This window comes from Temnothorax nylanderi, unplaced genomic scaffold (genome assembly GCF_030848795.1).
Source record: "Temnothorax nylanderi isolate EJ_2023f unplaced genomic scaffold, tnyl_v1.0 TNYL_tig0006_pilon, whole genome shotgun sequence".
Taxonomy (NCBI): domain Eukaryota; kingdom Metazoa; phylum Arthropoda; class Insecta; order Hymenoptera; family Formicidae; genus Temnothorax; species Temnothorax nylanderi.
Window position 1 is genome coordinate 630730 of NW_027249068.1, and position 14773 is coordinate 645502.

Consider the following 14773-nt stretch of genomic DNA (forward strand, 5'->3'; position numbering starts at 1 on the left):
GAAAATATAATTATAAAAAAGGCATGATAAGGCGATAGAGATCCAGTGTGTAGCATGTAGCATGATTCTTATGCGCGGTTAAATATGCGCAGATGATACATTATAGTTAAATGTGTAGCCTAATCTTATATATTTCTTAATTTTAATCTATAGAGATTAAATCTACCCGAGAATCTACACGATTATTTCATTAGCTAGCTGGGTAAACAAGATACAGAACGATATTAAATACAAGACTGGAATACTGCAAATATTATTCTACATATGAAAATTTATTGATATAATTAAATAAAAAATAACAATTTTATTTCTGCTACAAATTTATCTACTTTTGAGCATAGTATTTCGAAGTAACTATTATAACCAAGAGATACAGACAAAAATATTCGTACATTATTCTACATTATCCTACTTAGAGATGTACTTTCCTCACAACGGACTAGACTACGTAAAACTCGGTACATCTATGGCAAATGAAAAATTAAATACTGTAAATAGTGTAAATTATGGCACACTTGCGATACATAAATGTACTACGCAAAATACTATACGTTTTACTACCACCTTCGAACATATATTATCAGTTACACATATATCGCTCTCGATAACAATAGCGAGAGAAAGAGATTGACATGTCATGTTGTCATTGTCACTTCATAAAAAATAATTCTTCCGTAATATTTCTACAAAGCTTTTCTATTCTATTCCACAAAAGAAATTCTATTCCACAAAAATGCTTAATCAGCGTCTAAATACCCTTTTTTCTTGACCAAATTTGCTGGAATCAAGCTGTAATCGTAGGGATAAAAAAAAATATATATATATATATACAGAGAAAGAGTTGTACCGTCCGTTAACTCCGAATAACATTTGCAGTCGCGAAAGATATCTGATGTAACTATTAAGGCTGCGGTCCATTTGATGCTACAAATGCTTCGAAGCATTCTTCTTCTCCTTTCCTTCGATGAAGAAAGAATAAAAAAAAGAACGCTTCGAAGCACTTGTAACGTCAAATGGACCGCAGCCTAAATTTTTAATTTCTGAAACGGTACGTATATTCGATACATTGGCGCGCGACAGCGAGGACGGTAATTTGATATGAAATAAATTATATAATCGATATGCCGCATACTGTTGGTCATCAGCCCTTTTCCGGTTTCTCCAAGGGCTGCCTTTCTCTCCGAGATTTTAGATTTCATTTGTTCAGATTCAGAGGCATCATAGGCACGTACTTGTCGCTGGGTCGGAACTTGTATTGCGAGCACAATCGATCGGACACAGCCTCCGCGTAGCCGTTCCTGAAACAAATATCGTCGATCAATATTCGTCAGATCTCATCGACAGGACGTCACCAGCAGTTTGTAAAATTAAAAGCCTTCGCCAGAGCATTAAAACTGACAATAATTTAGCGGAGTAAAGGACCTTTCACCACGACATTGAGATTGATTAGATAAAAGCTGAGAAGATAATCACGATGCGCGAGACCGTCACCAAAAGTCACGTGTTAAGTGCCGGAAAAAATTTTTTAACGTTTACGGTGAGATCCTTTTTTTTTATATATCTCGAGATATCTTCAAACAAATGGCGTGACATCTCGAGGAAGGTTTCTCCGTCTGGCCATGAAATCCCTGAATGCGAGGAAGACAGTCGTCAACAGCAGTCTTCGAAATCCTCTACTCTCCGATAAACCGTTTGGCAAGTAACTCGAAGGGGACTTCTCCCATTGTAAATCGCAGCTAAAACGATTCCACGATATAACGGCAAGATCATCATATTTTTTAAATTGACAATAACGATGAGATAACATCTCTCTAGTCGCGCGACAAAATATTTTTATTATATAAATATATAAAGCTGCCTTATTGTTATACAAATATGTATAATAAATACGTCGAAGTAAGTCAAATTTGTAAGTTCTCGACTTTACTTTTGTATAGAATACCTTTGCCACTGCGAGCACGGTCGTCTCTCTTTGAAGCAGGTAACCTGGATCACATTGAAGAAAAGCGCGCCGAGGGTATTGGCCACCTCGGTATTGAGATTCTGTAAACATCTGCGGAATTTGGCGTCGCAATCGCAATGCGAGCGAGTAAATGGTGAGTTATTGCATATGCCGTGTATGCATTGTTGCGGCGCTATCGTGAATGGGCAGTGGTCGTGTTCCCTGCAGCAAGCATCCTCGGCCGAATGTTGGCCCAAATTGTCATAGGAATTGGCCACGTTGCCTGGTCCACACCACTTGGTGCCCGGATATATTAAACCACTGCCGGGCGCTTGATTCTGAAGGAAGGAGTCGTAGTTGCAGAAATTTTTATCTATCGATTATATCCCACACACACATAAATTATCTTTCAGGAGGAAAAAACTTCAGGAGGAAGCCTTTTAAAAGGAATTAACCCTTACCGAGTACAGTAATAAATATTTTAAGAAAATAATTAATAAGCAACGATTATTGGTATTAAAATATAAAAAAATATATCTCAATTTAAATATATATAATATTTGTTATAATAACAATTAAAATTCTTAATTATTATAATAATTAAGATATATTTAAGTATGTAATTTGAATATATCTTAATTTTTTTGCGTGCTAAGATATTCCCTCGATTTATCTTTTAACAATAAAACTTTTAACATGAAATTAATTTTACTACCACCAGGTAATAATTTCGAACACTTTATTCTCAGAGACAATCGATGATTCGAGCTTACCTTTCCCTTATTTCGCGAAGCCTTGCAGGTCTCTTCCAGGTCGGCGACGAGATTGCTGGAGATTTGTCGAACTTTTCTGGGGTCCGCGCCGAGAACCATCCTCTGGATTACCCCGCGGTCATGGTAAAGAGCGCAGAAAGGTGCATCGGCATTCAGCTCCACCATCCTGGACATAGTAGTGTCGGCGACCAGCACGCTACTTGCTCCAATCCTTTCGGCCCAGAGGATCGGCAGAATGCCGAACAGGACAGCGAACATCTGCGAAGATACGAGACAGTGGGAAACCATACTAGATTGAACCACTTAAAACGAATCGTCAGAAGTAACTGGCGATGTTTCGGCAGAAGTTTTATCAGGCACCGCCAAACAAGGAGTATACATGAAAGTCAGCCGACCTTCGTCTGCAGTGTCCGCCGGGAATCTCGACTCGCGAGGTGGCTTTCAAGAAAAAAAAAAAATAATAATAAGAGACCTATTCGTGTACCGAGCAAAATTAATGCTTGACCGCAATTTTATACATGGCACTCTTCGTTAAGGCTAGTTTTGATTCAATCTTTTCGTAACTATAGAACGAAAATATTATCGTTTTACAATGTAGCACAACTTGATTACGTAATGTATCATTAACATATTTGTACAACTTTTCGATTAAGCAACCGTTTTACGATTTTGTTTAGGTATTCGGCGAGAATTTATAGTAGCTCTTATCGTGGTGAAAGACTTGACAACTAAGTGTGAATCGCTCACTTATCATTTTGCTATTTAATGTTGCGGAATATCAATCTGTAAAGTAGACGAAGGTATCATACTCCGCGTGTATCTTCACGTATCATTCATCTGAGCGCGTGAGAGAATGGGTGCCGACGGATGACAAAGTCCTCATCTTTCAGCGGATACATCTAATTCGTAGAATCGAACTAGCCTATGACCTCGGCTGAGTTTGGGTCGTTTCAATTCAGGCCGGTCACACGAAAGCGAGAGTGCGCGCTCTGAAAGAGATTAGAGCATGTTCGATGTGCTGGTGATGTGGGTCAACAAAGTCCATTGACGAACTTGTCTCCCTTGAACCTGCCTCCCGAAGGATGCCGGCAACAAAATCGCCTCACAAACTAATTCACGTGTTCTGGACCTAACGTACCGCGCCAGCGCTTCATCACGAATCACCATTATCAAGTCATCAAAACCGTCCGCCCGCTGGACGTTCTCATCCAGCTCGAAAGGGAAAAGCGCAAAGTAATATAGATTTTTCGCGAACATCCGCCTCTCTGTGTTAAATCTGCGTCTTCAATATTTTTCATTTCTAGAAAGAATTAATTTTAATTTACATAATATAGTTTAATTAACACAATTTTTTAGTTTTTAGATAGTAAAACCGTTACATTTCGAAACGATGTACATAAGCTTGTTAAGCAATAGCTATTAATAGAGCGATAAACTAAATTAGAAGTTGGATATTACGACATGAAGCTTTGAAGGAATAAGCCGATTATCTCTCATCGCTTAAATTATAAAATCACTCGTCTGTCATCTTTTCAGAGAGATAATTAAGCTAGAAAGTGAGATAAAAAGTGCAATCAGCCACTTCATGATATACGAAATATTTGAAGTGCCTCGGGCGTTACGGACGTCGGACGACAAGGTCTCTTTAAAGATATTCTCTTTAAAAATTTCGGGATATACTTTGCCCAGCAAAAACAACCATTTATTTTTTTATGCAAATCTTTCGTAAACGGAAATTATTATCTTCTTTTTATTATTTCTTATCAAGAAAAATTTTCTGCAGCGAAAACTTAAAATCATTACCTCTATTTTTCGTCGTAAATTTGTTCATAACGGAAAATTGATTACCGTTACACAACTATATAAAAAATATTACGTTATTGTCTTTTTGTAATCTCTGATATAGCTTGCATACTTGCTGACATGGGTCAATGAAGATCGTTATCGAACTTGTCTCTTGAACCTGCATGCCGATGTATGTCAGCAGGACAGCTCTATTATAATCGGATGCAGTCTGGGCGATTGGTGTGACGCACCTATACGTCCCAGTCATCGTTTATCGCTAATCACGATTATTATCAAATATCAGTTCGACCGACAGAAACTGACCTGGCAGAAACTGTCGTGACGCAGAGCACAGAATAAAATACAAAATATATGAATTCTAAAAATAAAATATATAAAAATAAAATATAATATAAAATAAAAAATACACCTTGTCATATTTTTACGTTTATGTATATTTCTATTCTTCGACAAGGTTGTGCAAAACGCAAAGCTCAAAATTCTCCGCAAATTCGAAATGCCGGAAATATGCACGGCAGTGCACAGTTGACGTCCAAGGATAATAAATGTGAAGGTACTAGATTCGCAATCCTCTTTTAATTAACGTGAGTAAAGATCTTAAAATTTATTAAGGTTGTCAACTCACAATCAGTACAATTTTCTAATCTCGATATAATTGCGAACGCTTTCAGATTCCAACAATACTCTTAAAATAGATAAGGACATACAATTTGGGTACTCGCTTACATTAACTTGTTCTCTATCTATGTGTGGAAACCAATTAGAAAAATCAAATATTTTTGATCATGTGCGTCCATTATCTTAACCATGATGTAAGTACATCCTTGATCTTAACTACTGTTATTGTAGCAAGCGTGTAAGCCTACGTGAGACAGATGTATCTCGCTTTCTCCTCTTATCCTTTTTAAATTTGATCAAACATAAACAAAATTAACAAGGTCTAAAGTAGCTAACAACTTTGTGTTTAAATATTTGCACCTTAAGCAAGAATTGTTCTGAAATTGGGAAAAAAATATAAAAAAATATTCGACAAGGACTTTGATAAAAAATAATGCATAAAAGTAAAAGTAACGTGATTTTCAGCAGCAATCTTTATGTTTGTATAAATGCACTGTTTGCAGTAGACACGAGTCTTTATCTTTTACTGTCTGGCTATTAAAATATTGTATAAACGTGCTTTATCTTTATACGGTACTTTTTTTAAACATTTCTAGCATTGACAAGCGAAAAATAATTTATTTTAAAAAATTATTCGAGAACAATGATGATAATAAAAGTTTGCGATGATTTTCAAAGAAGTCGACCTTTAAAAAAAATAAGAATTGGAGATAATTTAATTTTACTTTAAAATTTTTAATACACATGCACACATAGAGAGAGAGAAGGAAAGGAAAAAAGGTGAGATTTAAATTTTAAGAGCCTTTTTATATTTTTATATCTAAACAATGGTAAAAATCTAATTTGCTGAATATGTTCGGCAGCAAATTAAAATTAATGATTTCTTTACTTCACAATTTTTAATTCAGAATTAAATTTCAATAACTGCTGATATGTTCCGAAAAGTCTTCTCAAGAAGCATTTCTTTTTTAATATAACTCAAAGATTAATAATAATTAGACATTTCACTGCATTTTCACGCGAGATAATAAAATAAAACAATTTGTAATTAGAATTATCGAAAACTTACGTCGCTCACAAGGCAAATCACGTTCAAGACACAATCACCGATATCTTACGGATTCGGAGATGATTGAGACAATCCGGAACCGGGAAACCCGCAAATATAACTAAAAGAAGAAGACACGGGAAACGCAGCGAATGCGCGAGACCACCGGTGCAAGTCTAAACTGCGCACCCCCCGTAGCCCACGAGGTCTGCTAAGCTGATCGCACACTGCAGTCTGCAGTGCGTAACGAACGAAGCAATAAGAAGGGTGTGTAGTTGTATTTTTGCAGCTCATGAAAATCATAATTTTGCCAGGACACCCTGATTACATTAATGTCTAAAGAATTAAATTGTGAACTATTATTGCTGACAATTGACTTTTAAATTAATTAATTTAATATTTTAGATACTTTCTGATGAAAAAATAGACTGAAGATGAGAAAAGAGATAACTTCTGATAGTTGGCGGATAAAAAATAAATCTGCACCTTATAAAACGGCTTTAGCATAGAGAATGTAATAGATATATAGCGATGGTTGATACGTTGGAATAGCGTTATTGAACCAGAATGCCTAATGCCGCACCGTGGCAACCGGAACACATCATTGCGTGAGGGTAGGCATTTGCATCACGCGAATTTTTTTTAAATATTCTTTCAACAAGCTTCGGATTTTTGTATTCGAGTGGTACACGATGTTTTCAAAGTAAAACGTCAATATAACATTGAACGTGTCTTATCAACTGTGTTTATAAAATATGAAAATCTTGAAATCAACGCGCAAAATTATATTTGTGAGTGAAACGTTATTACTCTCATAAGAAAAAAGTAACATTAATACACCTAAATTTTAATTTATAATCTTTTAATCTTTTAATATATTCAATAAGTCTTCTAATATAAAAAATAAAATATATTGCGCATCGAAATTAAGACCCAAATTTAGTATTAAAAAATTTAATTGTGAAATTGTCAGATATTATGTTAGTGACGAAAAATACAATCGCCAAAGTAAAGATATAGTTTATATTTTCAGCGTACGTACATTGAAATCTAGTGTTGACCTAGATCTTGTTGTGAGGTGACGCGCGCAAAGATATCAAAGATAAAACGTGCTGTCCGGAACCACGAATTCCGCTTGTCTCTCCTCAGCAGTCACTATCAGACTGGTGGTTCGTACGAGACGTCAGAATACTAATATATTCGCAGCCACGCATATACAAACGCGTGTAACAGGCGTGTTATACACGCATTGGGGGAGAATATAAATCATGTGATAGTGACTGTTTATGTGGAGCGCCTCACAATTGATTTTTTTTTCATCGTGAAACGTATCAAAGGAGAGAAAAATTTGCCTGTATTTAAATAGTTCCGAGTAAAGAAATGATCCTTAGTATTATATTAATTTTGAGTCATATTATGTATTCACGCCCTTTTGAAAATTTAATTTGTGAACAGTGCAAATAATTTAATTATTGAGAGAGATAATTGTCTTTTAATTTATCAGTACTCGCGAATGATATTTTACCCTTATTTATTAGGTAAAAAATAAAATATATAAATAAAAAATATACATTATGTTTTTGTTTTAAAAAGTTTTATTGAATATCAAGATTCAACATACATGTATTATATAAAATCCGTATTCGCACTTCTTAAATCATTCATAACGTAGGTCAATTGGTAGGTCAATCAACGCTGATTCCTTTCAATTTCTTTCGCAATTTTATTTAAGTTCAAATTTGTTATACGTCGTCAAGTAAAATGATAGAAAATCAAACATGCATTAGAATGACCTTAACTCTCCATTGTCCTCGTGTTAAACGAGCGCTAACATCACATCTTATTTCTTCAATTACATAGATGTGGCATAAAAGTTGACTCTGAAACTTTTTGACTTTTTATTCACAACCTTTTAGATTATATTTGTATGATTATTTTCCAAAATTTCGTTAATATAAGTTTTAGATTAGACTTTGAAAGTGCTAACGTGTGATATATCTATGCGCAGTGCTAATGTCAAGAGCAATTACTTATGAAAAGTTAACGCTCGGTCAGAGTTTAACAGATGTTAGAAATAGTGGCTCTTGATCTGAACTATGTGGCAATATCATACTAATACAGTGACAAACATACAAGCGGCGCAGGACTAACACGAGGGCACTAACGTTCGTTTGGTGAACGAGGTCAATGGAGGATTAATAGATCTATCGAACGAGTAGGGACATCAGATCTTATCGAGATCGCGAATAATATAAAGAGACGAATTCGCTTGGATTTTTATGGAATCCACTCCACCTCGTTGGTCTCCAATCTTTCGCCGTTCCTTATCGTAGAGTGGCTGTTTCGCTCTGTCGTTGACGCCGTCTCTTCTGTCCCGGCTATCTTGTGATAGACCTTGCTTCCGGTCTGTGAGATCCACTGGACGCCGTCGCCGATCTTCTCGCCCGCTTTGCGCACCACGTTGCCGAAGTTCTCAGAAGTGAAGGTGTTAGGGTCGATGTTGATGTCCAGAGTATTGTTGCCATGCGGGCAGCCGGACTGCGAGATGATGCTCAAATCGAACGGATCGACGCCGTACTGGCTCAACCGCTGACGTATCTTATCCACCTGCGTCTGATCCAGCGTTCTGGTCCTCGAGAGGATCGTCGCGCTCTGCCGATGGGCGAACGCCAGCTTCTGACACGTGAATATGCCGGCGTAGCTGTCGTAATCCGTCATGAATATCACATGGGATGCGCTTCCGGCCACATCTAAAACGCAGGTACGAATTTCAGTTGCACAACGTGATGACGCGACTTGCAATTTGTAAATTATCAAGCGAGAACGCATATTGTTTACCGCGAGACTGGTCGCGGCAAATTTATCTTCAATTTACTTAATATCTTATCATTGTAACAAATTGAGGAGGAAGCTGCAGCTATATCTGAACATTTAGCAGCTATATCTATACATTTTGCAGGCAGAGCTTAACTTTTAATTGGGTCTTGCTACGCAACATACAGAATTTTTGTCTGTCATATTCTTTCATTTCTACAAAATAAACGGTGTCTCTTCCGTTTTTAAATATTATGATGTTGACTTGAGTTGAAGGCACTTACTGAGAGGAAAACGGACCGCCATACGTCCTGGAGTACTTGGTTCAGGTACAGTCAGTTGGCCAGTATAATGATACTCGTGCTTCAATGGCGTAAGACCTGTACATATGCATCACACAATTACGGATAATTCATCCCACTTGCTGGACATTTATCCCATTGACGGGCTTTTATGACTCGATGGAGCCCGATACGCACTTCGTAGAAGCTCACGTATCGTCTCCTTTCTTCACCAATTGCGCTTACCCACATAGCATGCATATCAAAAAGATGTCCAGAAGATATCCCGAAGATATATTTAGGAGATAGGATATCTTCGGGATATCTTCTGGACGTCTTTTTGATATGCATGCTATGTGGGTACTGTTTTTCAATTGTCTCACCTAAGATTAGATGGTCCGAATCCTGCGTTATCACGTACTCGCCCGGTTCCTCTCCTCGCGTGTAATTGTAAGTAATGCACTTGCTACCCGTCGACGTTTTTTGGATAACATACCACAGGCCCAGGAACTAAAATAAAAAAAAAACGATATTATTTATGAAATAAATTAATTTGATTGCATGTGTAAGATAAAAATATTTCACAAATTATTACAGAGGTATCTTTTGCCTAATAAAGGTAAAAAATATCTCGTATAATATTCCTCTATTAAATATGAATTTTTTTACTTACTTGGCTCATCCGGAAGTCCTGCATAGGTTCCACAATGGGACAGGCACCCATGTGATACGTATGAGCCTGAGCAAAAGCGAGGCATCCCGCCAATACCAAACACCAGGTCAAAGATTGCATCTTCTAGAAAAAAGATAAAAATAAACTTCGTTTAAGCGATTTAAATTCTCAGAAGATTGCTATATCAGGTTTTCCCACACACAAATTTGATATAAATTATCAACATCAAGTAGTTGTTTATGCATTTCTTATCTTTGATAAAAGAATTGCTTATTAAACGTTTATTACATGATTGTAATAGTCCTAGATCTTCTAATTGTTATAATAGTAATGCAGATATAGGAAATAATATAGAATAAAAGTTTTATGAAAGAGCATCTATATGTATGTTAAAAGTAAGTGCCTGGACATGAATAGTGAGCGATACAAATCGAATGTATGTTGTTTCCGACGCAATTACAAAGATTTTATTACAGACGGAAGTGGTGACGTCACGCTTTTTTCAATATTTCAATGCAACTTCCTGGTATGCGTAACAATCGCATACCATAGGTATATATGCGCCTCGCTCTTGTCGATAGCAAGCATAGATACGATTTTTCGACACGTACACAGCCATAATTTCGGATTAGATATGATTGTTCAACAAATACACAGCCCATGATCTCGGATTCCTCAAGTACAACCGGAGCATGATTCACGCTCGCCTTGGACACGCATCACGGAGCAAGGGCCTCCGATTTGCGTTTCCGATGTTACTAGCTGGCTGTTACACGTCTTCATCTCTTTCTTTCATATTCTACACGATAATAAATGTGCGGTGATGACCGATGAATGCACGATTAGGATCGACCCGTCGCGACCTTTCACTCCGCTCAGAGAACATTTTCATTCCGTGTGCGCACTAACGTAAATAAATTAGTGTCTTTTACGCTTGCAGGCGGCTCTTTTGTTACAGACGCAAAATCAGGATTTATTTCTTGAAAGAAGTAACGCTCATTTATAATCACTGTCGCTTTCTTTTGCCCCATACGGAAGATAACAGACGTCTTTTTTTCGAATATATATGCGGAGAGCGAAGCACGAGCTAAAGTGAACGAATAGAAATTTAAATGAAGTCACAATTTCGTTGTAGAAATGCTTACGTGATAAATGAGATGAATGATTAACGTGTCAGAAGAAGAGATGTTAAAACTACGAGCTCAAAAGTGTATACTCACTATGGAGGTTGCTGCCAGTTGCTGCTGCCGATCTCTGCGTTTGCACTATAAACACAAGTTCCACTGGAGAGATGGACCTTTATGTGGCTGGTGCCCCACTCTCGGAACCCACAATTACAGGTCACACACACACACACACACACACACACACACACACACACACACACACACACACACACACACACACACACATCCCCCGAGACACATAACACGAACGAGAAACGAGATACAGAATGTCTCGTTGTTTTTCTCTGTAAAACGGTTTGCAGTGATTCATCTTTCTTTTTTATAATAAATTTAGTATCTCATACATTTGCACATCGTTTTTTAAATGTAAGATTATCATAATTATCACTGACGTTCGATTACGTCCAATAAGCACGATGACGCATTCAAGTACACATGATCATATAATACTAAAATGCTTTCTGAGAATTACTAATTCCCCATATATGGCATACTCAGATTCTCCCTCTTTTCTCAGAAACGAATGTGATTTAAAGTGAGCTCTATATGACAATATAGATAACGAACAATTTAATGGAATAATTTTTATTCTTTTATATAATCGATTTGTACAAAATGTTGCCAATAAAATATTATTTATTTATGTAAGATACAAAATTTTTACATTAAACGTTCTTAGATTAATGCGACCAACGCTCACAGTATGTAAATTTTCTGCACGTTTTAAGGCACGTATACATAGAGTATAGTAGATTCTATAGTAGCTAGTTATAAATTACTAATCTCGTCTCCTATTAATAACCAATTTGTGATTGTTTTAGACAAATGTTTTAGATCAGAGAATAAGGCACAAAGATGGTTTTTTGCTTATATGACACATCATGTAGAATTGAATTATTTTTAAATTGGTTCCTTTAAAGTAATGCGTATAGGAGACTGTATATCATATCGTGTAGCAAAAGTGAATTTAAACGTAAGAGTAAATTAAACATAAGTAAAATATAACGTTTGAGTAGTAATATTAACATTTATCGAGCGAGGCTCGATAAAATGTTAAACATAGGAAAAGATATGGAATTGACATCATTGATTAAAATAATTATGAATGGAATACTGCGTAAACTTACTTAAATGCAATACATTACGTGAAATACTGTTACTATATTCCGGCAGTAGCTTATGTGTATGCATGAAATTTATGTAATTTAAAAAACTATACGCTTACTCGCACACAAAATAAGTTCCACTAAGAAAATACAAATGTAAACTTCAATCGATAAAATGATTAAACAAAATGAAGAACATTTACTCAAATAAATTAACTTTCAGTACACCTTAAGACATACTTTTCACGTAGTCACACGATTAAAAATGCAAAATTCTGCTTCTTCTCCCCGAGTGGCTCCTATGTTTTAGCAACGGGTAATTTGCTGGTATCCAAATTGGCGAAGTAGGGATGTTTCAATGCCGCCCGTGCGGATATTCTGTACACAGGATCGTACGTGAGCATAGCTTGCAACAGATCCAATCCATCCGCATCTAGCGTCTTCACTTGCGACTCCAAGTTATTCGTCATCCAATTTGGGAATGTCGCTTTGTAATCTGACAATTGCGTTACGCCTGGCCATATATCTTCTGTAGGCGTTCTTAGTATTCTGCAGGACAAAATAATCATTAAACGATCCGAGAAATATTTCTATAATAACGTACATAAATAACGTATAAAAAAATCTTACCGGAATATCCTGAAAAGCTGATCAATCTCGCTGTCTCCCTGGAACAATGGTTTCTTAGTCGCCATCTCAGCAAAGATACATCCGATACTCCACATATCAATCGCGCACGAATATCTAGTGGCACCGAGAAGGATTTCAGGTGCCCTGTACCACAGAGTTACAACTTCGTGTGTGTATATTCTGACTGGGATTCCAAATGCCCTCCCAAGTCCGAAGTCTGCTACTTTGATAATTCCGGTTTTATCGATCAGCAAATTCTGTGGCTTTAAATCGCGATGCAGTATTCTACGCTTGTGACAGAAGAGAATTGCACGTGTGATCTGAAATGGTAAGCAACTGTATTGGCACACGATCGATCTCGATAAAAGTGATTTAACCATATAAAATAATATAAAAGCTAATGTAATATTATCACGAGACAAAATATATAAACAAACCTGATATAAATATGATTTAACTATAGCTGGCTCCAGCAGTTTATTGCCCAAACTATCCATGTATTTTTTCAGATCCATAGTGAGATACTCAAAAATAAGATATAGTTTTGACTCCTCCATTAATACATCGATCAAGTTCACTATGTTTGGATGGGATAATTCTTTGAGCAATGAAATTTCCCTAATGGCAGTTGACGGTATTCCTTCGTCATCGCTTTCCAAGCGAATCTTCTTCATGGCTACAATTTCTCCGGTCTTCTTGTGTTTTCCTTTGTACACTACTCCATACGTTCCTAAAAGACATCAAAGATTTTACAACAATTGCTTTAAACTCTATGTCGTGTTTACGTTTAGTGACTGAAATATTTTATGGGATTTATATATAGCTAAAATTCAACGCAACCTTGTAAAAAAGATAACATAATTAACACTGCGCAGACACTGTAGGCCTTTTAAAATACAGAAATAATTTTTTGAAACCTTAAAGATGATACATAAATTTTTATAGATTTTTTGTAACATAGAAACGCTTTCAAACACCCTTTGGACTTAAAAGTCCCGGGGTGTCCAGTGCAGACACCGTGTTTTTGGAGCACTCACCTGGACAGTGACGCAGTGTTAATTACTAATTAAGACATACTGCACTGGCTATTTAACAATGACAATTCTCTGTCTTTGGCAAGGATATTGTACATAAATACTTGGACATAACATATACAATTTGCAATATTTCAAGCACGTTATGAAAAAAGGGACAGAAATCTTCCATTGTAACACATACAGTGCTTCAGCAGCAGAGAATTGCTGCCCAAGAAATGCTCAGAAAACATTTATTAATTATTATCACGTGATGCAGCGTGCGTGATGAAACAACAGCTTGGCAACAACAGGTTCTCGTACTTTCCGTGCTCACTCACCTTCGCCGATTTTCTCTATTTTTATGAAGTTATCCATCGTGCGTGGCCGAGAGAACACGAATGTCGGTTCAACAACAGTCGCCGAGGTTTCACGGAATCCTACCCACGCGATTCGACCGGAGATCCAGCTCTCGTCTCACACGAGCCTCGCCGTGTGTCGCCAATCACCTAACGAACAAATTCAAATCAAACGTTGACACGCCATATTGGTAAACACAATTGAGAATTGAGACTGCGCGCTAGCGCCCTCCCATGCCACAGCGTGCCGCAGCTGTCGGCTCGCTTACTGCGTACTTCCGCTTTATATTACTACCAATGGCGCGTTTCTTTTCATGAACATCACATTTATCCGCGAATATTCAACTCCAAAAGTTCTTAGCAAGATCGAAAATTCTTTATCAAATAAGAACAGTTATAATAATTACATTAATTCTTACGCTCGAGCAAATCTAATTAGATTCTTCTGAAAAGATTTAAAAAAATTTTTTTTCATAACAGCTGAGATCAATTATAACTGAAATAATTTATTATTCTTGTTTAT

The 14773-nt window shown here is 36.6% G+C and overlaps 3 protein-coding genes and 1 long non-coding RNA gene across 5 annotated transcripts; 1 reads left to right on the plus strand and 3 right to left on the minus strand.

The window, feature by feature from the left end:
- Positions 1 to 251: 251 nt before the first annotated feature.
- Positions 252 to 7380, minus strand: LOC139777654 (acidic phospholipase A2 PA4). Its single transcript, XM_071715220.1, has 4 exons — positions 7230 to 7380; positions 2716 to 2973; positions 1943 to 2280; positions 252 to 1298 (listed from the first exon to the last, which is right to left on the minus strand). The coding sequence occupies exons 2-4, from the start codon at positions 2971 to 2973 to the stop codon at positions 1196 to 1198; spliced, it is 699 nt and encodes a 232-aa protein (XP_071571321.1). The 5' UTR covers positions 7230 to 7380; the 3' UTR covers positions 252 to 1195.
- On the plus strand, positions 5008 to 7589 carry LOC139777669 (uncharacterized). The gene is made up of 4 exons (XR_011719402.1): positions 5008 to 5333; positions 5736 to 5919; positions 6192 to 6454; positions 6593 to 7589. It is a non-coding gene; the product is annotated as an uncharacterized lncRNA (long non-coding RNA).
- A 170-nt stretch (positions 7590 to 7759) lies between these two features.
- On the minus strand, positions 7760 to 11329 carry LOC139777636 (apolipoprotein D). Of its 2 annotated transcripts, none has more exons than XM_071715205.1 (5): positions 11176 to 11329; positions 9956 to 10078; positions 9666 to 9792; positions 9286 to 9381; positions 7760 to 8937 (listed from the first exon to the last, which is right to left on the minus strand). In XM_071715205.1, the coding sequence occupies exons 2-5, from the start codon at positions 10073 to 10075 to the stop codon at positions 8465 to 8467; spliced, it is 816 nt and encodes a 271-aa protein (XP_071571306.1). In that variant the 5' UTR covers positions 10076 to 10078; positions 11176 to 11329; the 3' UTR covers positions 7760 to 8464. The 2 variants fall into 2 exon arrangements, with proteins under 2 accessions (XP_071571306.1, XP_071571297.1); XM_071715196.1 differs by lacking the exon at positions 11176 to 11329 and adding an exon at positions 10567 to 10704.
- A 431-nt stretch (positions 11330 to 11760) lies between these two features.
- Positions 11761 to 14698, minus strand: Cdk1 (Cyclin-dependent kinase 1). Its single transcript, XM_071715183.1, has 4 exons — positions 14233 to 14698; positions 13316 to 13608; positions 12879 to 13198; positions 11761 to 12797 (listed from the first exon to the last, which is right to left on the minus strand). Exons 1-4 carry the CDS (start codon positions 14267 to 14269, stop codon positions 12548 to 12550), a joined length of 900 nt encoding a protein of 299 aa, XP_071571284.1. The 5' UTR covers positions 14270 to 14698; the 3' UTR covers positions 11761 to 12547.
- Positions 14699 to 14773: the final 75 nt, after the last annotated feature.